We start from the raw sequence: 24,790 nt of genomic DNA on the forward strand, positions 1-24,790 counted from the left end.
TCCCAACCGCCTATTGAAAGCCTACCCGAAGCCGGTATAAACTTAAAATTGTGGCCCACTGGTATCAATGGCCTGAAATTTCTTGGGTTGTGTTTTTAGTGATGCCGAATTTGATGAACGGTTCAGATTTTCAAACATGGCACAGTTAAAAACATCAGCTTGGAGGAGGATTCAATGAAAAATGTATACTTGAGAGGCATCCACATAAAATCGAATTCCTGCAATTTTCACTACTAGGCTGCATAGGTGACCTTTGAATGATCTCAGCCGCCTAATAACTTTAACAAAACAAACTTATCATGAAATAAGCTTGCATCAGTTTACGAGGAATTACAACATTAACAGTGGCTATTTCCATCAGATGGACCATCCATACCAAGCTATGCCCAAGGATCTTATTTAGAACCTATATCACATATGTCCCACTTTTCTGGTCCTCATCATTCATCTCCACCGTTGAAAATGTAACATTACTAAGCAATCGTCTTCTCGTTATGTACACCCACTAACTGAGCATCATGCTCTGCTTTCCTCTCCCTCTCCGATCTCGGATTTCCTGCGGCTGTCCTTTCATCCAACCAAGCTACAATGTCAGAGAAAACAAGATTGATGCTTTCAAGCGGCTCACCCGAAGTGAGAGCATGCCACATGCCGGGATACAACTTTAGCGTTTTAACGGTGCTGGACGCCGATTCGTAAAGCAATTTGCTGACAGATGGGTCTGTTACGATGTCGGCCTCTCCATGAACGATGATGAACGGTAGAGATACCTGTGTGAATTTTAATCAACATCACATCAACGGTCTAAGATAAATCACATCGTAATAATGTATGATGTGGTATAGATCAGACATTGCACGTGAGATAGTGTACGGATAGATGATTTGGAATCGAGTCTATTTCAATGTGATTTATCTTATAAAACCCAAGGGGACTACCCTGTTGGGACTGATTGGGAATAGTAGAACACAATACTGATGTTGATACTGTAATGACGTGGCAAAGTTTCGTGGACCTCGCCATGATGTACGTGTTATAGCAGCCGGCATCACGGTGAGAGTTGCGCTCATTCCACGGGTCAATGATGCCATGCCCCGCGCATCTATTTTACCAAAATCACTTTAGGGCCTGTTTGGATACGGGTTTTGGAATGTACTGTATCATATTACAAGTTATGATTTGACGTTTATCGTGTTTGGATTGGAGTGAATAGGAGTTGAATCCCATATGTGAATGGGAACTCCAGTTAAATTTTCGAACTGACGGTAGAGTATTGTTAGTGGGTTTTGTTGTTGTCAATACTTCGTATTCATTGCGTTGTATTCAGCAACGGATGAAAGTTTAAAATTTATACGATTACAAGATATCTATTACCTATGCAATGTAAGATCGAGACTGCTCATTTGGTACATTTCAACCTGAAAATCTAGGGTAGAAATTAAAAAGTTTCATAAGTCAAACTGGCCACCCAACCCAATTAAGATTGTACAATACGCAGACATAATACGCTATGCCAAACAATACTTCATATCCAAACATTGATTAGTATCTGATTAATTTAGATGTATTCTAAAAACCGCCTATTGTATACATGAACAGCATCCAAATACATTACAATATAATACTATACGCGAATCCAAACAAACCCTTAGGGCATTAGCTAAAAAATGAGCAGATCCAATGCTCGAGTAAAACACACCATATAAAGTGATGGGTGATGAAGAGCTATCATTAAAAACTTCTTGAGGCTGTTTTGGATCAAGCTGCTATTTGTGTTTTCCTTTCATTCAGGTTCTGTAACTTACGAAGAGGTTGGATGGCAAGTAGACATGGTGGTGGACCCTATGATGGATTTGAGGGTGGGTATTACTGTCCCTACTACATGTGGTGTGGTCTACCTACATGTGGTGTGGTCTACTTGAACCTTGGATCTGCCTTATTTTTGGGTTCATGATCTAAAAAGATTTGAAAAAATGAACAGAAAACATGATATAACACACATGGGCCCACAAAACAAACTTTGCCACATCAACACGGTACCCACATGGTGTTGTGTTCTTTGCTTCCCAATCGGAGTCCACCCCAACGTGCCTTTGTCATGAACAGTGCACATCAGTTTCACCAGCTCATGTTAATAAGGAAGATTCAAAACTAAGGTGGGCCATACTATTAAAAAAAGCCGGTATTAGTTTTGGGTCCGCCTCATTATTTGGACCACATCCTAATTAGATAAGGACAGGTGGAATTAGTCTTTGATCCGCCTCATTATTGAAACCACGTCATATGTACGGAGTGGATGTGAAGAGAACATCTCGGTAGGCCCACAGAGTTTTATGATAGGTCGATTGGACGACCCAGTCGTTCATGGAATACATGGACACTAACGTCGACTGACCGATCTTAGGACTCATATTGCAAATGGGCCATAGGTCGACAATAGGCTACAGATTATCTAATCAGAGTGGCTTAGGACTACGCTCTATCAACAGTGGGGCCCACAATTTGGTGGGTCGAGGTGGATCCTTGTATGCCACGTGTGCAGCAGCCTAGCTGGCCTAATCAGTGATATGTGGACAACGAATTTGTATTAATACTCAGGTCGTAGTTTATGGCCTTTACAAAAGTGGTTGTGTCCCACATCGTGCGGGTGGATCAGTTGCAGGACAATCAAGATTGTCCAAAAATCACCGACTGTTTATTGTAAATATCTGGATATATTAGGCACTGGCCCCGCCAGTTCGCAGCTCGGGACAGGCGGAGGCTCCGAGGGACACTGAGGGGTCACCGTGACGTATGAATTTTATCCACACCGTCTATCCATTTTTTCATATCATTTTAGAGTAGTGGACAAAAATTAAGTGAGATCTAAATCTCACGTGGACCACACCATAGGAAGCATTGGTGCTAAGGATTTCCACCATTGAAACCTTTTTAGGTCCACTGTGTTTTTTATTTTCCATCCAACCCATTGATATGTTCATATATATATATATACACACACACACACACACACACATATGGATGAAGTGAAAAAAACAAATATCATCTTGATCCAAAACTTATGTAGGCCCCTACAAATTTTCTACAGTAAGAAATTAATACCATTTTGTGGTCCATTTGAGCCTTTTATCTTCTCTATTTTTATATTTATATTTTAAAATAATATTTAGAAATAACGTTGGTCACTCAGGCCCTTGGAGCCTCCGCCTGTCCCGAGCTCCAAACAGCCATGCAAATGCCTCCGCAAACGACTCACACGTGTGCACGTGGCACATGTAGGGTGTCCAGGACATTCGCAAGATGCTCTCACGTGAATGATCATTTGCCCCTAAAACCAATGGTTCATCGGCTTGCACGTGTCGCTTCCTGATGTGTGCCCCATCGCGACTAAGGGGTCCATCTGATATCCGGAATTAGCATTCATGCTAATAGAACATGGTCACAATACTGAGCCGTCTGATTGTGTGAATGGTGTAAATTAGCTCATTGAATCTAGGACCGTTGCATGCTTATTTTGACTGTCCATTTGCGCACCATTGACGTGACAGCTACAACTGCTTGGTAACCGGTGGTTGTCAACCGGATTAGGTGAGGCTCTAGAAACCCCGAACCTGTGGTGAGATATACTGGTCTATCATAATCAGGTTCAAAGAACTACTTTCAAACATATTTTGTGTGACTACTAGTCTACTATAATAAGAATTGCTTGACCACCATTAAAAACTTCTTACGGCTGCAGAAATTTTAGATCAAATTGATACTGTTGTTTTCCTTCGTTAAAGTCTTTGTGACGGTGCCAACAGGTTGGATGGCAAATAAACACTACCATGGGCCATAAGACATTTTTAATGATATCCATTCAATAACTATTTCCTATCATGTGGTCCACCTGAGATTTAGATCTGCTTCATTTTTCGGACTATGCCTTAAAATAATCTGCAAAAAATAATGGATGGCATCGATATATAACACATACACCTAACTATCCCCACTACTGTTGGGTCCATGTAAGATCCAAGGTGTACCACACCCCTTCTTAATTATTTTTATTTTTTATTTTTAAATTTTAATTATAATTTTTTTTGAAAGAAAACGGGAATACAAACCGTGGGACCAATATGAATTAGAGGATCATTAAGGAATACAAATTGGCAGCTAAAAAGAATAGACTCAATATTAAAAGGGCCTCTACTTGGGAGGTAGAACTATCTAATTGGACCTACTGAGGTGGAAATCTTTGATTATCTGGCTTAGGTTATTTTATTCTAGACAAGATCCCTAACTTTATGTATGGTAAAAGCACACCACATGTATCCCGCTATTTCACCTAACCCATTTGCCTTATATTATTTTATTAACAAAAGTAGACTGAGAGTTGGTATCCATGAACTAGCACATGCATGCAAACAAACAAAATAAATGACAAAGTACAGCCATTTTCACTATAATAAGGGTGCAGACACCGTAAGCCTCACTATGATGTAATGATGACATCTTTATCATGCATGTCTTCTCATGTTTGGCCATGTGTCAAAAAATCATATCTATCCATGAGTCAGGTGGGCCACACCATATGGAACCCTTGAGAGGATAGTGTGGTCCACCTGGTTCTTGTACTGGTCTTAATTGTTGGGTCCATGATCAAATGAGGAATAACGTGCATGATGGTCGGAGTGAATGATATGAACGCATCATCGTGGGCTTACACAAGTTATTTATACTATAATTTAATAAAACCGTTTGGACCCATAAACAAGAAATAAAAGTCATATTTACCTGATCCAGCTTCTTTTCTATTTCTAAGCTGACCAAGAGAAGTTCATTGCCTGTTTTCAATCGAGGCTTTCCCTTGTAGCAATATGGATTGGAACGAACCTATTTCAAATGAAATACAAAAAATAAACAAACCCAAATTCAAAAAGTCATTAAGTAATTCATTAAAATAAAAATAATTGTTTCTTCAAATTGAGTTTTTAATTTAGAAAATGTATATATTACCTCCTCCCTCCTCTCAGGGCTCTTTATAGCAATATCAACGATATCTTGGGTTGGTATTATCTTCCATGTAGGAATGATCTTACAAAGCTTGCTTAAAATGTTCAAAACAACCGGATGTGGCCTCATTTCTTCAGCAATCTAAAAACACCCAAATCCGTTTTTATGTCAAAAATCTCCTTTTCCCACCATCATAGCCATTAGTTACAAAAAAGTAGGTGTATCTATCAAAATGGTGGATGTGATTATCAATTCTCCATATAATCCTTATATAGTATAGCCCTGATGCATCAGATATATGATGTGTCAGTTTCTAAATTTAGGGATCCAAATTGCATGACAGATGGGACCTAAATATTCCTACAGAGTGGGCGATCCTATCCCATGGATCAGTGGCCTACAAATAAACGGTGAGGGAAAAGGCACAACAATGATCCAACATAACAAAATTTAGGTGTAAACGACCACTGTATGGCCCCACCATGATGTATGGCCGACATCCACTCCAACCATCATGCACATCCACCCATTTTGGCCATGTGCATAAAAATCATGGTAATCCATGAATCAAGTGGGACACACCATATGAAACCCTTGAAAGGGCATGCACACCCTCCCTCTTCCAACTATTTTTCTTGTGTGGCCCACGTGATTCATGGATTAACTTGATTTTTGGGCCCATGACCAACCGAGAAATGGGTACATAATGGTTGGAGTGGATGTCATGAAAACCCAACGTTGGGCCTTTTCTACAAGATTGAAGAATACCAAAATCAAATCGACTATTTTTTGTATACCAAAACCAGAGAAAGAAAACAAGAAAAGTAAAAACAGAAAACATTGAAAGAAAGAAGACAAGAGAAGCTGTGAGAGAGAGAACAATGAAAGAAAGAAGACGAGAAGCTACCAACAGTAAACACTAAAAGAGAAACTACAAAGAGAGTAGGAGACCTTGCACATGGGAGCAACCAAAACAGCACCATCCCAATAGCTTGGCTTTTTCCAGTGTAATAGAAGAACAACTGCACCTCCCATAGATTCTCCCAGTAGAAATCTCAGCTTCTTCTTATTCTCCTTCTTTTCTACAAGATTCAAGAATACCAAAATAAAATAAACTATTTTTTGTATACCAAAATAAGAGAAAACAAAGAACCATGCAAAAACAACACTGGACTTTACCACATATGCTTGTGAAATAATCCGAGCAGTCATCAACAAGCTCATCAAAACATGGGATGTAACCTTGCAAGCCAGATGATTTGCCATGGCCCACATAGTCAATACCATAGACGGCGAATCCTGCTTTCGCAAGTCGAATTCCTGTATCTGAATCAAATACCAAATACCCATTTAATGTCATGGTACATAATTTAATCTTCATCACTCTAAATTCATTAGAAATGAAAGGAAAAAAACAAAGGATATTCAATCTGTCAATTACCTTTCATTGAGATGCTGCACTCCATGGCGTATCCTATCAAACACCAGCAAATAATTAGAATATATGGCATGGCCCACCTTGTTCTATAAAAAATCAATCTTGGAATGGGCCATGATGTGGAAAACCCTCCATCGTGTGATGGTAACCATTGGATTTGATTCCTTTAAATCTCAACATTGGTCATCATTGTTCATTTCACTGAATTTCTAGTATCATCTGATAGGGGAGATAGTAAGCCATGGGATGAGGCCCACCAAATCAACGGTTTAGGATAACCAATACAGTCACTGGGTCTCTTTAGTCGAGAATTAAGTAATACCTCAATTACAAAATAAATGAGGAAAAAGAAAAATGAAATCTCTTATGTGAACTAACAATATACCATGGCATATAAAGATTAGAGCTTTTGGCTCTTGATTCACCGGCAGCCATCGACACGTGAAAAGCTTCAATCCCCGAGGATTCAAGATGAATTCCTAAAAAAAAAAAAAAACCAAAATCACTAACCACAATCCTCATAAAGACGTTGGAAAAAAAACCAAAAAACCCATGAATCAAAATCAGATTTTCATAAGCTAACCTCTTCATATATGATGTTTTCAATATCTTGGGCCTAAAACACAAAACCCATAAAAACAAAAAGTGAGAAAAGAAATTCATATACATAAGCTATAGAGAATTAGATATGAGCGTGTTAGCAACAAACACTACCATGAAAGATGACTTCAATTAAAAAAAACAATAGTCTTTTGGGTTTATTTGTTTTTGGTAGAATATATAGAAGAAAGAAAAGAAGAAGATAGAGAAAATCGAAAAGAGGAGATACGTAGAGAGAAAGTAGGGATAGGATGGAGTTAAAGAAGGCGAGATAGTAGGGAAGGTTTTGACTTAATCTTTACTTAAATAGAGGGAATCGGCAGGGAATCCGCTTGTATTTATCCTTTGGCAGATTGAAAAAGATTAGGGCGTTTCTTAAGAGGGTCCCTGATAAGATGAGTGGCCCATATCAAATCTACCATGCAGGGCCTTATTCCCACCGTTGGATGGGGAGCGTATCAGAGATCCTGGCCATTTGTCGGTTAGTGTATACTTTGAAATGTTAGTTTAAAAAAACAGAAAAAAAAATAAAAAAAAATGATTCGAGTCAAAGCTGAGTCGACTCAAAAACTCGTACGACTATTTTCCAACTTCCGCGGACGAGTTGTTTGTTACCTAATCTGTACAGGTGGGGCTATATTTAGTTTATCCAAGCCGTTGATCTTAAGTCCACCATCATTGATAAACCATGCTTAAAAATCTCCCAAATTGGAGGATCCTAACCATCAGATCTTTTGTCTTTTCTTAATTGAATTTAGACCATTGGTGCATTTAATCTTCACCATGCATTTATATTCCAACGGCTAATGGAGAAGGTTGGAATTGATCGTCTATGATAAATCAACCCAGGCCCCACACGTAACGAACAGTAACTCACACGCTTGAGTGTGGGCGCACGCACTTTTATGTATGTCTAGTTGTATTGTGTGGAGTATAGTTATCTTGAATTGGGCGGTGAAATTTTGATTAGGTCACGTGTAATTATCAGAAATGAGGCCCGCAAAGCATGTTTGAAAATGATTGGGTCCAAATCATACGTTGGACCAATAAAATATTGCCACGTCAGGGCTTCACCGACTTTAGTGAAGATACATTTTTGGCTCACTTGACCAGCACAATTCGCATTACCTACTGAAAGGCTCAGATTGATCACACGTGTCATCAGATGGTGGGTTCCCTGCAGATGGCCCACCTTGAATGTATGTGGTCAATCCATGCCGTTCATACATTTTTCCATCTAATTTAATGGGTTGAGCTCAAATTTAAGCATATCCAAAGATCAATTGGATAATACTACAGGAAAGAGTGAGGATAATAATTTCCACCATTGAAACCTTGCTAGGCCCTACAATGATATTTATTTGTCATCCAACCTGTTAATAAGATCATACAGATGTGAATGAAGGGAAAACACTTATTCCAAAACTCATGTGGCCCCCAAGAATTTTTCAACAGTAGACATTCAATTCACACTGTTGCCTGTGGTGTGGTCCATTTGAAAATTGGATATGCTTCAATTTTGGGCTGAAGCCCTAAAATTATGTATTAAAATTGATGGATGGAGCAGATAAAATACATAAATTATAGTGGGCCTCACAGAGTTTACCCAGTATGCAAAGGGTAGTGAGCAACTCAGTACGCAATCCGCTTCCTCCGGTAGTGGGGCATCTCAGTTAACCACAAAGGTGCAAATGAGCCAGGTCTATCCAACGGGTGATTGGACCCGACCTGAATGAACGAGCAGTAAACGGGTATTTGATTTGGACCTAAAACAGTAGCCGTATGTCTCATAATATGCCCTGTGTACAATGGGTATGTGCAGGCATAGGGATAGTTTAGATGGTTCCACCTACACCCGATCTAGAAAGGATTCAATTGGGTCATGTCCGGGATGAAATCCAGACCTGATCACTCAACCGACCAGGTTTGGGCTTAAAACCAGACCCGATTATGACATGCTCTACCTAACTTGAGGCCTGTTTAGTAAAACCTTAAGGCCTGTTTGGTAAATTTTAATTTCAAAACTTATAACTCAACCATTCTTTTATTATTTATAGCCGAATGCACTACGTCATTTTGCTTTAAAATTTTAAGGGAATTGTTGATTGGGAATATTCCAAACAATATTTTGAAAAAGACAATATTACCCTTTCAAGTTTTAAAAATATATTAAGTGATGACGTGTAAAAGTTTAATGGCCCCACAGTGTGATAAAAAAAACAGAGAGGCTGATCCACTCAAATCAATGTGTACAATGACTCCCCGTATGCGTATTTGCCATCAAACCTCTTCATAGCACGACATGGACCTTCATCGTATAAATATATGCTTTGATCTAAAACTTTTGTGGCCTTGGGAATTTTTCAATGTTATGCATTTGAATCTCATTGTTTTCTATGGTGTGATCCATTTGAGCTTCGGATCTACCTCATTTTTATGCTCATGTGCCTTTAATTGATCTAAAAGAATATATGGAAGGTGTGAACATAACTCATACATCATGGTGGGCCCCACACAACTTTCCCATGTTAGAGGTGCCATGTTAATAGCATGCACAAGAAGCCAATTACGTGTCATTGGGCAACACACCGGTGGGCATGCCCTTAACGTGAAGCCCACCTCATTCTATGTGCTGTATATTCAGAACGTCCATCAAAATTTCTGGATTAATCTAGGGCATAGTTGCAAAAACATAGTAGATCCAATTCTAGACCATCCTTACTCCTCTTTATTATATCATAGAGAATTACCCCAAGGCTCTAAGTTACGGTGCACCTCATATAGGTGGGTTTATTAGTTCCATGATCAATAATATTGTTAATATGAAGTCCGTTGTGGAATCACCGTGCCCCTTAAATCAAATTCACTTAGTTAAAAACTTAAATACATTGCATTTCTCTTATTAGTTATTTAGTTCAAGGACACCAATGAAATGATTATAATTGTTTTATCAAGAATAATATAGTACACCAATTAATCAAAGGAAAATTTTCAGTGTTGTAAATACAAAAATTCAACACTTTAAAATTTCAGTATCTTAATTTCCAGACCTTAATTTTAGTTCACCAAATGACATCTTATTTTTACCACTTATCAATAGATTAGGCAATCTTTAGTGATTTTCCCTCATTTAGACCGTTTGGTAAATCCAAAAACTTAAGTCCTAATTTGAATTTTCACAGGAAATTTTAGTGTTTTAAAACTTCCCTCTTAACTTAAAACTCAACATGGAATGCCGTAATTAAGTGGTTTTGTTTAAAATATTTAATTTCTTTTTACCAAAATATCCTTAAATATTTTAATAAATGACAACTTTACACTTTTGTAAGTGATTCCCGTAAGCGTTTGAAATACTCCAGTTGCAATCCCACTTGGCAAAGTTTTGTGAGCCTCGCTGTAATGTGTTATATCCACATCTTCTATCCATTGTGTGAAATTATTTTAGGGCGTAAGTTAAAAAAATGAGATAGATACAAAACTCAAGTGGACCACACCGCAAAATGCAAGGAGGACAATGACGTCCACGATCGAAACCTTGCTAGGGGCCACTTTGATATTTATTAGTCATCCAAGCTGTTCATAAGTTCATATAGACCTGGATGAAGGGAAAACAAAAATATCAGCTTGATCCAAAACTTATGCAGTCTTAAGAAGTTTTTGATTGTAGGCGTTCAGTTTCCACTGTTTTCTATGATGTGGTCCACCTGAGCTTTGTATCTGCCTCCTTTTCGGACTTATCAACTAAAATAATCTAACCAAATTAATTGACGGCTTGGATATAACACATACATCATGGTGGGGCACATAAAACTCTGCCACGTCAACCCGTTAGTTAGGTGCCGTGTTGAATACTGGCCATCCAATTTGAAAGGGATTCGGGATTCTGCCGTGACCCCTCCAATACCTGTCTCGGTACTGGTCAAAGCTGAGTTGATGTTTGTGTTTTATCTACACCGTCTATCCAATTTTTCAGCTCATTCTAGTGCAACATGCAAAAAATGAGGCATATCCAAAGCTCAAGTAGACCTCACCATAAGAAGCAGTGGGATTAAATTATTACGGTTAAAAACTTTTTGGTGGGCCACACAAGTTTTGGATCAAGTTGATTTTTATTATTATTATTATTTTTTTAAAAAAAAAAAAAAATTCTATTCTTTCAGGTTCATATTATTTCATGAACAGGTTGGATGGGCAAATAAACATAGCAGTGCGCCATAGGAAGCTTTCAACGGCGGGCGGCGTCACAAATCCCATTACTTCTTCTGGGGTCCACTTTGGATCTTTCTCATTTTTTAAGTCATGCGCTAAAATGTACTCGGTCAAAATAAATGGGCGGCATGGCAAAACGACATACATCAGGGGCTAGTAATGACGTCGAGTGAATGGACTATCTTGGAAAGGGATTGGAATAGGTGATATACAGGTAGTAGGTGCTACCCTGACCGTAGAGCTCACTTTAATACACATGTAGTATATCCACGCCATTCATCAACTTTTCTAGCTCATTTCAGAGTATTGTCGAAAAAATGAAGTAGATCCGAATCTCCCATGGATTGGACGGTGGGGGATTGAATGTTACCGCCGTTAAAAACTTCCTGAGGGCTATGAAAGTTTTGGATCAAGCTAATATTTGTGTTTCCCCTTCATCCAAGTGAATGTGATCTTATCAACGGGATAGATGACAAATAAACATTAAGGTGGGCCTCATGAAGTGTTTTCCGGTAGATGTTTAATGGCTACCGTTTCCAGTAGTACGGTCTCGTTGTTACTTATCTTGAAAAGAAGATTCAATGATTCATGATTTTGCCAGTAAACACCACAAATTCGTCTAGGTAGGCGTCATACCAACATTATTTTTATTTATTTATTTATTTTCTTTCAACAAACTATATTTCATTCCATAAACCAAATGCTTTACAGTGCAAGACTTACGTTTCGGATTCCCCCTAAGAAGGTTGACCTGGGCAGATCCTATCATCAGGAAAAAAAAAACAAAAAAGCAAAAAAAGAATAAAAAAAGAAAAGAAAGAAAGACCGAATGAACGGAAAAAACTGCGATGCGCTGACAACCCCCGGAACACTGGCCGCCTGTGCTGGAGCAGCACCTGGTTGTCCCCAAGCCCTCTCTATCCAGGAAGGGCCGACCCGACATAGACGGGGATATCCGCTGCAAGCCGGATCAGCATGGAGCTTTCTCTGTCACTCTCCATTCTGGCTATTCCGTCCGCTGGCGCATTTCCTTCCGGAAGAATGTGTACAAACTCTCATTACAAGAAATCCCACTTTAACTGATGAAAATTTTCATCGCTAAAAGCTAAATTTTCGTAGTTAAAAAGTTTTAGCTAAATTCGTTGCCAAAAGACTGAAGCAAAATGTTTTTATCGACGAAAAATTTTAATCGTTGGCAAAGGCAAGCTTTTTAGCGACGAATTTTTTCGTCGCTAAAAAAACTTTTACTGACGAATTGTTTCGTCGCTAAAAAACTTTTACAAAACTTTTAGCGACGAATATTTTCATCGCTAAAAAATAAATGTTAAACTTTTAGCGACGATAGTTTTCGTCGCTAAAAATAATCACAAAACTTTTAGCGACGAATATTTTCATCGCTAAAAAATAAATGTTAAACTTTTAGCGACGATAGTTTTCGTCGCTAAAAATAATTGTAGTTGTTTTTGGGGTAATTAGCGCTATACTCGATTGCTTGTGAAATTCGCATCAATCACTTTAAATTGTATCTGCATGGCTCTAAACTTGTAGATAGTTAGCGCTATGTTACTCTGAAATCTGGGATCCATCGCTAAATCCAGTTGTTCTGGGAAATTTTTGAAAAATCTGGATCGGACCTGGACCGCGCGTCGAAAGTCCGATGGCGATGATCTTAGGCTGTTGAGGTCACCGAGTTGGGCTTGACTATCACCTCGAAAATCAAGTCCATGTGATGTTCTAGGTCGATTTGATTGAGTTCGGAGTGAAGAGTGTGAAAACGGTTGGAATTTAATAAGCTTTTATGAAATCTGAGTCGTGTCGCTTGCGCGACGATTTTAAGCTATCGACCGTTGATTTCGACCCAATTTCACCCTCTAATCAGGATAGTTGGCCCAGGCATATCCTAGTGCTTGTGGACTTGATCGAGATTCGGTGACCGTTGAATTGAGTGTGGTCCGCCACGGCTGATCTGAAGAGCCGGTCGGTATGAAAACTCAGCTTGATCTAGATCCATGGTCAAGGAGCTTAAGTCCGACCTTTCGTGGTTATAGGCCCATCAGAAGTGCTTCGTTAGATCGAGTAAGGCATGCTTTGGTTATAACCTAAGTATACCTTATCCCTAGGGTTATTTTCATCAAGAATAGGCCTATTTATAGTCCTTAAACCCTAGCCCTCTTTTCCATACGAATTTTATCTAACCCTAGCTTGGAAAAAGAGTGGAAAAGAGAGAGGAAGTGAGAGAGATAAGTTGGTGAATCATCTTGGATTCTTCTTTGTTCTTCTTCATCTTTGAACCTTCACTTTGAATCGTTCTTCTGACGGTTCTGAGTTCTTTTTGGGGTAAGTTAACTTAACCCTAACCTGTGTTAGAGCTTAGATTAGTTTTGGTGTTGTTGTATCTCATTTCTATCCTTGTTTTAGGGTATTCTAGCGCCGTTGATGAAGACAACTCGTCTAAATCAGTTCGGTGGTTCTTTCTTCGCTTAAGGTGCGGACTTTAAGTGTATAGGTTATGGTTTTCAAGGCTTTCAATGCCAGTGAATGATTTATTCTTGTTATGGATGAGATTTCACATGCCAAATGTTGTATTTACATTGCTTTCCTGATATCCATGTGCTATATTGAGATTTGTGTATTCTATGTGTATTGATAAAGTACCGTATACGTATAAAATATGCACTTATGTTTGCCATGATTATTTGTCATGTATGTATGCTAGATGCATGTATGACAACTCCTTGGTAAAAGGAATTGTCTAAATGCATGTATTTTAACATACGTCATGTATGTTATTCCATGTATGCTAAGTGTTTGTAGAAATGCATGAATGATCTAAGTGTAACTTATTACACTAATTGTGGGCGTTGAGAAGTGATTCTCAACACTCCTATTGATGCGCATGATTTCCTTTATGCAATTTACATTCCATGTTATTTAAATTCAAGCATCTCCTATGCTTACATTTTTGTTAAGTTGAGATTCTCTGATGCGTATGTACCATGATTTAAGTTGTTGTTCCATTCTTGTTTTACATTCCATATGAATATACGTAGTAGTGTAAGATGTTTGGGACTATGCCTTAGTCCAGAAATTGGTAATTGACCCTATGTTCGTGGTTGAGATTGCTTTCGCCACGTAGGGACGTATTAGACAAACCCGAGTCGTATTAGAGTTGGCGGCGGTGGTTTGGCCACACGGAGTGTTTGCGCACTCTATGTCGTTCAATTCAACGTGCGCTCGTGCTAGTCAAGTTCGTCAAGTAACCCGATTGTCCGATGTCGTTTACCATGTATGGACGCTATTGCTTGAATCTAGGGTACCGAACTTACGATGACATCCTATTAACTATGGTACTTGATCCGCTTAGACTATGAGCCGACATGGTGGTATGGGACACCATGGTCAAGTAGGCCTACGTTGGGGTGACGAGCCTCCCGTAGTGACAAGTGAGCAACTAATCTCATGAGCCGATTATGGTGGTATGGGACACTATATTCGTCTTTGTCGGCCTACATTGATTGGTACGAGCCCTTTATAGTGACCTCGAGCATACCCGGATACCGCAATGAGGTGACGAGCCGACGTGGTAGGAAGGGCATGAAAGGCGTGCATTGATTGGTGATGAGCCCTTTGCTACGACCTCAAATATATGATCGTATGAGATGTCTAGGCTGGCCGACCTTAGTATGGATCACTGTTTGGATGGTGACATGAGGAAGGTATCTTAGCTTCCCACTCCTGGTGTGTGAAATGGACTAATAACAACTTGGTAATCATATCCATGCACCGCATTTGCATGTGCTTTGTAGATGTGGCGCACTGTGCGGCGATGTCATGCGTAACGTAAGATGAAGACGGCTGAGGGTGTACGCGTGAGGGCACGCATCATATTGCATACATCCTCGCATTAAACAAGAGTACTTAGGATTTATTTAATTGTTATGCTGCGTATTCTTGTTTGATTGAATTGATAACATGTTAACCGGTGCCTTATTGTTCCACGAGTTGATCACTCACTCCCACGTTTAGGCGGTGTTAAACACCCACCGGACTCTGTAGGCTCCGATGTTGCAGATGTGGATGCGACTTCGAGGCGAGCGAGGCCGGATGATGATGAGGTGCCTTCTCTATATGCGATTTTAGATGGGTTCAGAGAGCCTCGGTCGATGTGCGGGATCTCGGGATTATTTTTCTAAACTGAAACGATGTAATTGATACTTATAATTTTGATAAATAACACTTTCATACGATCGGGCTTGTATATGTAATTCAGGGGTTTACACTTGTACACATATTTTACTATAAGTCTTCCACTTGCTTTATTCACTTATCCCTGAATTATATCCGTGTTTTGGCTTAATCTATTCCATGTTTTATGCACTAATATAGTCAACATACATCCATCCTTAAATATGTTGCATAAGTGATGTTTTGGAACTCGAGAGTTGAGTTATGCTCGACCCCCGAATTTCAGGGCGTTACTAGTTTTCGTCGCTAAAAATAATTACAAAACTTTTAGCAATGAACATTTTCGTCGCTAAAAAATAAATGTTAAACTTTTAGCGGTGATAGTTTTCGTCGTTAAAAATAATTACAAAACTTTTAGCGACGAACATTTTCGTCGCTAAAAAATAAATGTTAAACTTCTAGTGACGATAGTTTTCATCGCTAAAAATAATTACAAAACTTTTAGCAACAAACATTTTCGTTGCTAAAAAATATATAAAAAACTTTTATCGACGTAAATTTTTGTAGGTAAAAATATTTACAAAACTTTTACTTACGAAAATTTTCATAGGTAAAAGTCTCTTTAAAAAAATTCCAGCACAAAATTCCGCACAAAATTCTTGATATACACCTAATACAATACATTTCATTATATTCATCCTGATATACACCTGTTATATAATATATTTCATCATATTCACATTCACACATCTAAACCCAAACTAGTAAATCCATCCAAACATAAACTACATTCATCCAAACACAAACAATCTTATCCACATCACATTCATTCACGCATAAATATATATAAGCTTAACATTATATCTACGGAGAAGCATAGAACATCCAAACCCTACAAAGTACCATAGTCCTACCTAGCATTGCATATACACTAAAGCTTCAAAGCTACTATGAGCACCCACCCATTTTTCTACACACACCCATTTCTTTTCTGCATTTGATAATCAACATTATAATTTTAATGTTGTATGACAAAATGTAGAAAAAAGGGGTGCATGATCTACTGAAAAAGGTGGTTGTAGATGTCAATTCCCTAGAGCTTTTGTACCACAAAATGAGGGATGATCATGAGCAAGTCCATCACAAAGTATCAGAACATGGATTTTGGAACCTAGTTTTAGTACAGACACATCCACCATCCAAAGTGCATAGCATCATGAGCAATCAGCCTTGAATCTTAGAAGAGTGATTGCTCATGATATTATAGCATTGCATGAAGCTCTAGTAAGTGCCATAGACTAGTTTTGCTTATCGGAAGCTCGCGCCGAGGTTTGTGACCTAGTAATTTGCTCTGTTATCGCTCCCGACTTAGAGGGTGCAGGACACAGGAACAAGGCACAATCTCTTTGTGTCACGCCCCAGACTTGGTAACCGGAATCCCAAGGAACCCGATGGTCGGTTCTGGCCGTAACAGCCTCCATAGTACCCCATTCTCAGCTCCTTAGATAGGTTCCGATCCTGAGATCCTACAAGGAGAATTTTAATAACAGTATAATCATTACCAATATGAGCATACCCAAGATCATAACAAATACATCTGAGAATAACAAAGGCACATATCGCAAAATCCACTATAAATTTGAACGTTTACAACTTTCAAAAGGTCCAAAAGGACATACATAAGATGATAGGAGAAGGAAAGGAAAATCAGCAACACCGGGTCCTCAAGCTCAACTCAACTCCACACTCTGCAGCTACAATGCCTGCCGAGAGTCTCCTGCACGCATCAATCGTGCATAAGCTTATAGAAGCTTAGAGGGTGGTGAAAGTGTGTGACAGTGGTGCACAGAAGAATAGTAGGAGATGCAAGAAGGGAAACATGCTCAATGGGAATATCACTAGCCTTACCAAGGCTTATCATGAATACGATGCGATGAATATTGGACGCCATATCAAGGCAATGCATGAAGGGGCTTGTACAACCAATGCTAATGTGATGCAAGTAATATCAGTGCTCATATCCAAACCATAAGTCAAGTACATTTTCAATCATGAGGAAATCACCAGGGTCCATTACACTGCTGAATGACTGCTGCTCTATAGACCCCGCATAGTCAAACGAGCGTAAGAGATCTCACTACCCGCCTGTGGACAGCCGATCCAGTAAGGCCTGACGGTAGCGGACCCATTTATGAGCTGGTCAGACTCAGCCTAGCAATGCCCCCTACACACCAGGCAGGTAAGCCCACACCCCTATCCAACCGACTACACGACAGTGGGAGTCATGGCCTAACGGTATAAGGCCCTCGTGCGCTCATGTATTTCGCCCGGTCACGGCGTTGGAGCAGATCCTTGGTACCATGAAAGTTTTGAAAGTTTCACCCATGGGCATCCTATGCACCCGGTATGCTCAAGTAACATTTTCGGTGTCCAAACAGACAGCCTCCTTAGAACCCCATTCTCGGCTCCCAGCGCCCATTCGCCAGGTTCTGATCCTGGGATGTTACGAGGAGGATTTCCAATGTCAATTTGATTCGTAATAACCATAACCAAAGGCATAACCCACAAACAACAACTAAAAACTCTATCACATTTCTACTATGATCAATAAATTTACAAGTACAATGAGCATAAAGAGAAATACAATAATAATGAACAAAAAGCTTCAAGATAATTTGCAAAGCGCTCCTGCCTCAGCGCTGCTGCGCTCCAAAGTCACCTGCACGCAACGGTCGTACATAAGCTTATGGAAAGCTTAGAGGGTGGTGAAAGTGTTTGCGAAAGGTAGTAATATAATTATGCAGTATCAGAGTAATGCGGAATGTGCTGATGAATCCATGAATACCATTAGCCGTACCAAGGCTATGCGATGCAAGACATGAATGATGTTGGCCATACCAAGGCCATGCAATGCAAGATGCAACTCAAGCATACGGATCCTCATCTAACTCCACATATCAATATAGCTCAACTCTGGAATATCACCGGGGTCTAGTACACTCTAAGCCCAATTGCCGCTCCATTGCGCGCAATAAGGTGAGTGAAAAAGACCTCACTATCGGCCTGCCAATATCGGGCTCGGCTCATCGATAGCGGACCCATTCCTCGAGCTGGTCAAACTCAGCCTAGCTTTGCCCCCTCCACTTGGGCAGGTAAGGCCACACCCTCTTCCAACATACCACGACACAGTGGAAAGTGCGACTGTCTAGTAATCGGCACTCGGCGCTCATGCACCCACTCGGTCTAGACATTGGAGCAACCTCCTGGTACCATAAGGGTTTAGGGACTTTCACCCAGGGATATCTATAGCATCCCATGTAGAATAAGATTTTCGGTATCCAATCCTGCCAACCACGATACGCCTGTGGAGGCTATGACCCTGATGTCGCTAGGGCGTACTGTACCATATCACATAATGCGAATGCATAAATCACATTATCCAGTCATACAACAATCCTGCGCATATCGTGCGCTCATGTAGGGTAACACTGCTCATTCGGGAGCCCCTAAAAAATCTGCTCGAAGGCATATGCTATGATCAGTCACTTCTCATATCAAGCATACATATGAAGTGTATGATCATGAATCATGGAACTATGCTAAGCATGTTATATGGTGGTGGCTGTTGTTTATAACGAAGATGGGCCTAGACGGCCTACAAGTATGGGCCTAATAAAGGGCCCTAGGGAGAATTATAATGCGGACATTTAACCAACATTATTCTTACAATGTGGACGTCAAACCAACATTGCTCCCAAGGTACAACCGCCATAAACATCATTACTCAAACCATGGTAGGGTTATACATTGTAATGGACTTGTGTACATCCTATTGGGCCTCGACCCATGGGCCTTATAACATGGGCTTCATATATATCAAGGTGAGCCTCAACGGATGGGCCATAACTACATCAAGATGGGCCTAATCCTATGGGCCGATCAAATGGGCCGAATCAAATGGGCCTCAGGTATGTCAAATCAGGCCCACCCTCATATATATATATTTTATTTTTTTGAAATCCGACCTATTCACAAGTTAACATAGAGATAGCTGAAATGAAAACAAATATCAACTAAATTGGAAACTACTGCTGCCCTTAGAAGTTGAACGGTAGATGTCACGGTCCACTATTTAAATGGTGGGGTCCACTTGAACTTTAGATTTGATTCATCCTTTTACCCATGCCATAAAATGGTATCTCAAAATGTTTAGATGGTATGGATACAGTGTGTGCATCATGGTCGGCCCCACTATTCAAACAATGAATGGTGTAAAATACATACATCAATGTGGGGCCTGTGGGCTTGCTGCCGTCAAAGGGGCAACTATATAGCTGTTACACGTATTGTAGCTGCACTAGAAAGGTAGAGGTGGGTCCCACGTAGGGCCCACCATCATGTATATATTATATAATATAATATATCCACGTCCAGGCCCTGGACGGCCTGGACAGTGCTACATATTATATACAAAATATATATAATATAATATATACTATACATGATATATATATACAATATATCATATAATATAATATATAAAATATAATATATAAAAATCCTGATCGTTCAGGCCCTGGACGGCCTGGACAGCACACACGTCAGGCGTAGCCCTACATGGGGCCCACCGTAATGCTTATTTTCCATCCAAATCTGCTGAGAGTGAGGACCCAAAAGGGTTTCAATGGCAGTCACTCAATCCCACTGTTTCCTACGGTGTGAACCACCTGAGCTCTAGATCAGGCTAATTTTTGGAGTGGGTCCACTTCAGGAAGTGGCCCACCCAATGAACGGTGTGGATATCCAATATACATTATGGTAGGGCCCACGGCTGGGCTCATGGGCTGCTGCCCGTCCGCCCACCCGCCAGTGCGCAGGCAGCGCCTACTGCCTTCTAACAGCAGCAGCGCCTGCTGCTGCGATGTGTGTATATATATATATATTGTTTTCTGGTTTTCCTGTGGTTTTTCACAGGTGGGGTCCACATCTAGAAAATCGAACCCAGCCATTGGATTCCATATCTCAAGACAAGCTATATGAGTCCAATATTGAGTATTTTTCGGTGTATAAAAATATCAGGGAAGATTTCAATGGTGAAAACTACCATTTGCTATGGTATGGCCCGCCAGAACCTCGGATTGACTCCGTTTTTCGGTTCAACGCCTAAAATGAGGTTGGGAAAGGAATGGACGGCGTGGATTGAATACATACATCAAGGTGGGGCCTATATAAGTGAGCCACCCTATAAGCTTGGAAACAAGCTAATATTTGTGTCTTCCCTTTTTGTCCAGCGTCCAGGGGCGCTGGACGGTTTGGTATTGCACATGCATTGAGGTGGGCCCTGCTTAGGTGGGCCACCAAATGATGTATGGTGTGGGTACAACTCATTTAAAGTGGGCCCCTCTTATAAATGGCTTGGATAAAATACCTGCCTCATGGTGGGGTCCATCCTGATGGGTCACATGACCATATTAACACAAGGAAAGAAAAATGAAAAAGAGAGGGAGAGAGAAAGAAAGAGAGAGTAGGACACACGTGATGGAGGGACCCCGACATTATGGGCCCTCCGTTGCAATCAATCATATATCAAGTGGGTCCCATTATATGTAGGCACATTAATTCAAAAAAAAGAAATCCAACGGTGGAGATTCCTTCTCTACAAAAATAAACGGTCTAGATGACCCATATATAAGCTAGGAAGGTAAACATCATGATGAGGTCCATGGAGAATGGCCCCATCATGGAATGATATTGATAATCAAGGTGGGCCATCGACCACATCTTAGGATCCAAGGTGAGATCCATACCATTGATTGGTAGGTCTCACTTGGCCCATCTTAAAAACGTAAAAACTATCCTATAAAGGCACCCACCGTTCGATCTTCTCGGTCCGTTGGAAAGCCTATCTCTTTGTGCTTCACTTTGATGGTGGAAGATGAGGTTTGAATGGTTAGGATGATGAATTTGGGATGGGAAAGTGGGCCACACAACTCACTCTTTTCTCTCTTGAAATGGCTTGGACGTGCACTCTCTTCCCTTGCTTGGAAAGTGTGTTGAGAAATGAGAGAGAGAGAGAGTTGTAAGGAGAGGTGATGTGTGATGGAGTGATGGATGGGAGAGAGAGGGATGGGTGTGTAAGGCTTTTTTTAAACTTTTGTGGTTGCTTGGTGTAAGAAAGGTATGGGTGGTGTAAGAGACTTTTGACTTTGGGGTTGCTTGGGGATGGGTGAGAGGTGATGGTGTACTTGACATGTACTTGACATGATGGGATGGATTGATTAATTGATTAAGGTGACATCTCGTAGACATTCTCTCAGAATTTGCATGTGCGGCGTTTTCCTTATATCGAACGCTAGCCCACATCTCCTAGCCAGAGTATCAGATCGGCGCGCGAGATATGACATCGGAACCGCGGTGACGGCGCAGTCGAAGGGGTATAAGTCTCGTTTTGAGTCAATTCAGATTGACGGCGTGTAAGGCAGGGTCGAGCGTAAATACCGGTTACGGGTCGAAGGTTGCCAAAATTCTACCGAAAAGACCGCGGAAGTCTACGAAACCGTACAGTTTATAATGTGGGTCTTACACTATGCACCCGGTATGCTCAACTAATATTTTCGGTATCCACACATACGACCATCCACGAATATCCTTGTGGAGGCAAGGCCCTGATGAAGTTAGGGCGGATATCCACATGTTATGCAATGCTAGATGCATGAATCACACAATCACCTATGCATCAATCCCAAGCATCCATCATGCTCCAGAGGGGAAAACTCCATCCCTCGAGGAGATACCAACATGTCTTACACAATGGCACAACCATGGCCAATCATACCTCAACCAAGCATGCATATGATGCGTATGAGAGTGGGTTATGAAGACGAATAAGGGTGCCAATGAGGTGAAGATGAACTCTCTACCTAACCATGGAAGGTCTAGGTACTTAACCAATTCCTCGTAAGGAATACAACCTCTAGTGGGGGCCCATTCACCTGGGGTAGCCCACGAGACTAAGCATACAAGCTACGGACCTAAATAATATAGAGATGGGCCTAGCAAGAGGTTAAGGTGGGCATTCAACCATACTTAAAGGGGTCCATAATGGGGACATTCAACCACCATTTCCTCAAGGCATAGCGAACCATAATCCATATAGCTACAAGGCCCAAGGCCCACATCCAAACCCCATACATAAGCCCCACATAAAGGTATGAGAAAAAGGGTCCAATACTACCTTCAACAATATGGGCCTAAGGAGGGGAATCAAGGCCCAAGACCCAAGTCCCAATAGCCATAGGACTTATACATTTAGTTGAATTTAATGGGCAGCCCATGAGTACAAAAACACGACTTAAAAATAAGTTTAAGTTGGGTGAAATGGGCCCCACTACATCAGCCCAATAACTAGCAATCTAAGTGGGCAACCAAGGGCCCAATACCACCCTTATCTCAGCCCATAAGTCCATCAAAATGGTGGAAGTCAGCCCAACATATGGCTAGGCCAAGCTGGGACGTTCGAGCCCAATCTGGGCCTACTAGGAAGTCCCCAAAATCTGGTTTATATTTGGGTCCCACAAATGATCATCAATGGAGACCCCAAAAGAAAAGCATTAATTAAGCATAAGAATATTCTAAAATATAAGGGAGCAATAAATACCCAAATTCCTCAATATGGTGTACCCCACATAAATTGCGGTGGGCCCCATAAGGGACATCCACCAAGGGTGGGGCCTTCCACGTGGACCACCCAAGGATGGAGGACGGCATGGATGAAACACACCATCATGGTGGGCCTGCACGCTGGGACGACTAGCCCCAGGCTAGACGTCCCTAGCTAGACGTCCTGCATGGACCACTGGTCCAGCTTAATGGGACTCACAATCATGGCCCCAATGGGCCAAAGAACATCTGGGATGGTTCCCCAACTAATCATACACAAAGCCCAATGGGCTGGGGCCCAAAAGTTTTGAAATAACAAAGGGGACAACAATGTATAGGAAATTTCTGCAATGCATGTTGCTGTCCTAAATTTGGGCACTCCATTGGAGTGGGTTTAGGGCCTCTAAAATGCTAAAAATAGAGGGCCAAGGTCCCTAATCATGAACACAATAAGTTGAAACCCAAAAAGGTGGCCCACCATCAGAGGAAATATTTTTGAATTATGGTTTTCATCAAGGCATATTGCTGGACTGCACAACAGAAAAATCTGACAGTCCAATCATCTTGGCCCATTCTTTTGGATGCTCAAATGGGGTCATTTGGGGCTGAAATTTTACAGAGTGATACATACATATGTGGGCCACATCCTCATAAAATTTTAAAAATTTTGTACATCTAAAAATATTTTAATTCATTTAAAGAAATCAATCTATCCTGAAAATCGGACTGATCTGGACACCATATTATAGTGGGCCGGTCCAGCCACCACCATGGTGTGTACAGGTGTCCATTGGCTCCAAAATTTTGTAGGTGGGTCCTACCATGAGTAGGCCACCTCCCTGTAAATTTTTAAAATTTTTAGACACCCAAAGGTATTTTAATAATTTCGGAATTCCAACCTGTCCAGGGTGGAATGTTGCTGGAATAGTGCAGAAAATCCAGACTGTCCACCTCACTTGGACCACACCTTGGGGACCCCAAAGAAGGTCAGATGGGGCTGAAACTTGTGGTACATCTAGGTGGGGTCCACACCTTCAAGAAAAGTATATTTAAGAGGGTATAACTAGTTCCCCAAACATCTAGAAATTTAACCCAAAAACAACCAGAAACTGTTCAGAAATTTTCTGGACAGCAACATGCATATGAAATAAATTGAGTATATAATTCAAATTAAGGGGAAAACACCCCATGAAACCTGAGTTGTGGTCCACCTTAGTAGGCCTCAAAAACATCCAGACCTATTCCTTACATAAAATTTGATTGCATATGCACCTAAAAGGGCAAACAAATCATCCCCATCCATAGAGTGGACTGCCATGGGCATCCACTCTCCTTGGACGGTCTGGATATTTCCAAGCCAAATGGTGGGCCACACACCTCAGAAAAATAAGAAATTATAAAGAGAAGAGAGAGAATCGGTTACAAGGGAAGGGGCTCCGCCTCATTAAGGCCCTTCCCTTCATCACAAACCACACATCTCACTATATTGATGGTATTATAAGATCTACTCATGCATGCATCTTCAAATCAAAATCCAATGGTGGAGATGCCATCTCCACCAAGGATCAAGGGTCTAGATGACCTAAGAATCCTTATAACTAAGAAAAATAATATGGTGGGGTCTATGGAGAATGGCCCCACCCATGAGTTATGCATGCACAAAAGGATGGACCAATGGCCACATCCAAGAAGACATGGGGCCTC

At 40.7% G+C, this 24,790-nt stretch overlaps 1 protein-coding gene across 1 annotated transcript; it reads right to left on the reverse strand.

Annotated features, from left to right (window-relative positions):
• Nucleotides 1-205: 205 nt before the first annotated feature.
• Nucleotides 206-7,343, reverse strand: LOC131253029 (caffeoylshikimate esterase-like). The gene is made up of 9 exons (XM_058253859.1): nt 7,148-7,343; nt 7,017-7,049; nt 6,819-6,912; nt 6,437-6,469; nt 6,175-6,321; nt 5,947-6,077; nt 4,999-5,136; nt 4,777-4,875; nt 206-770 (listed from the first exon to the last, which is right to left on the reverse strand). The coding sequence occupies exons 1-9, from the start codon at nt 7,148-7,150 to the stop codon at nt 474-476; spliced, it is 975 nt and encodes a 324-aa protein (XP_058109842.1). The 5' UTR covers nt 7,151-7,343; the 3' UTR covers nt 206-473.
• Between the last annotated feature and the right edge of the window lie 17,447 nt (nt 7,344-24,790).

Source organism: Magnolia sinica, chromosome 8, assembly GCF_029962835.1.
Source record: "Magnolia sinica isolate HGM2019 chromosome 8, MsV1, whole genome shotgun sequence".
NCBI classification, from domain to species: Eukaryota; Viridiplantae; Streptophyta; class Magnoliopsida; order Magnoliales; family Magnoliaceae; genus Magnolia; species Magnolia sinica.

Excerpts from the sequence above, each read along its gene's own strand:
- LOC131253029 (XM_058253859.1), bottom strand. Across the intron at positions 6,322-6,436 it reads GTGCAGCATCTCAATGAAAG|ATACAGGAATTCGACTTGCG; the intron begins GTAATTGACAGA and ends TATTTGATTCAG. Across the intron at positions 4,876-4,998 it reads GCCCTGAGAGGAGGGAGGAG|GTTCGTTCCAATCCATATTG; the intron begins GTAATATATACA and ends CATTTGAAATAG.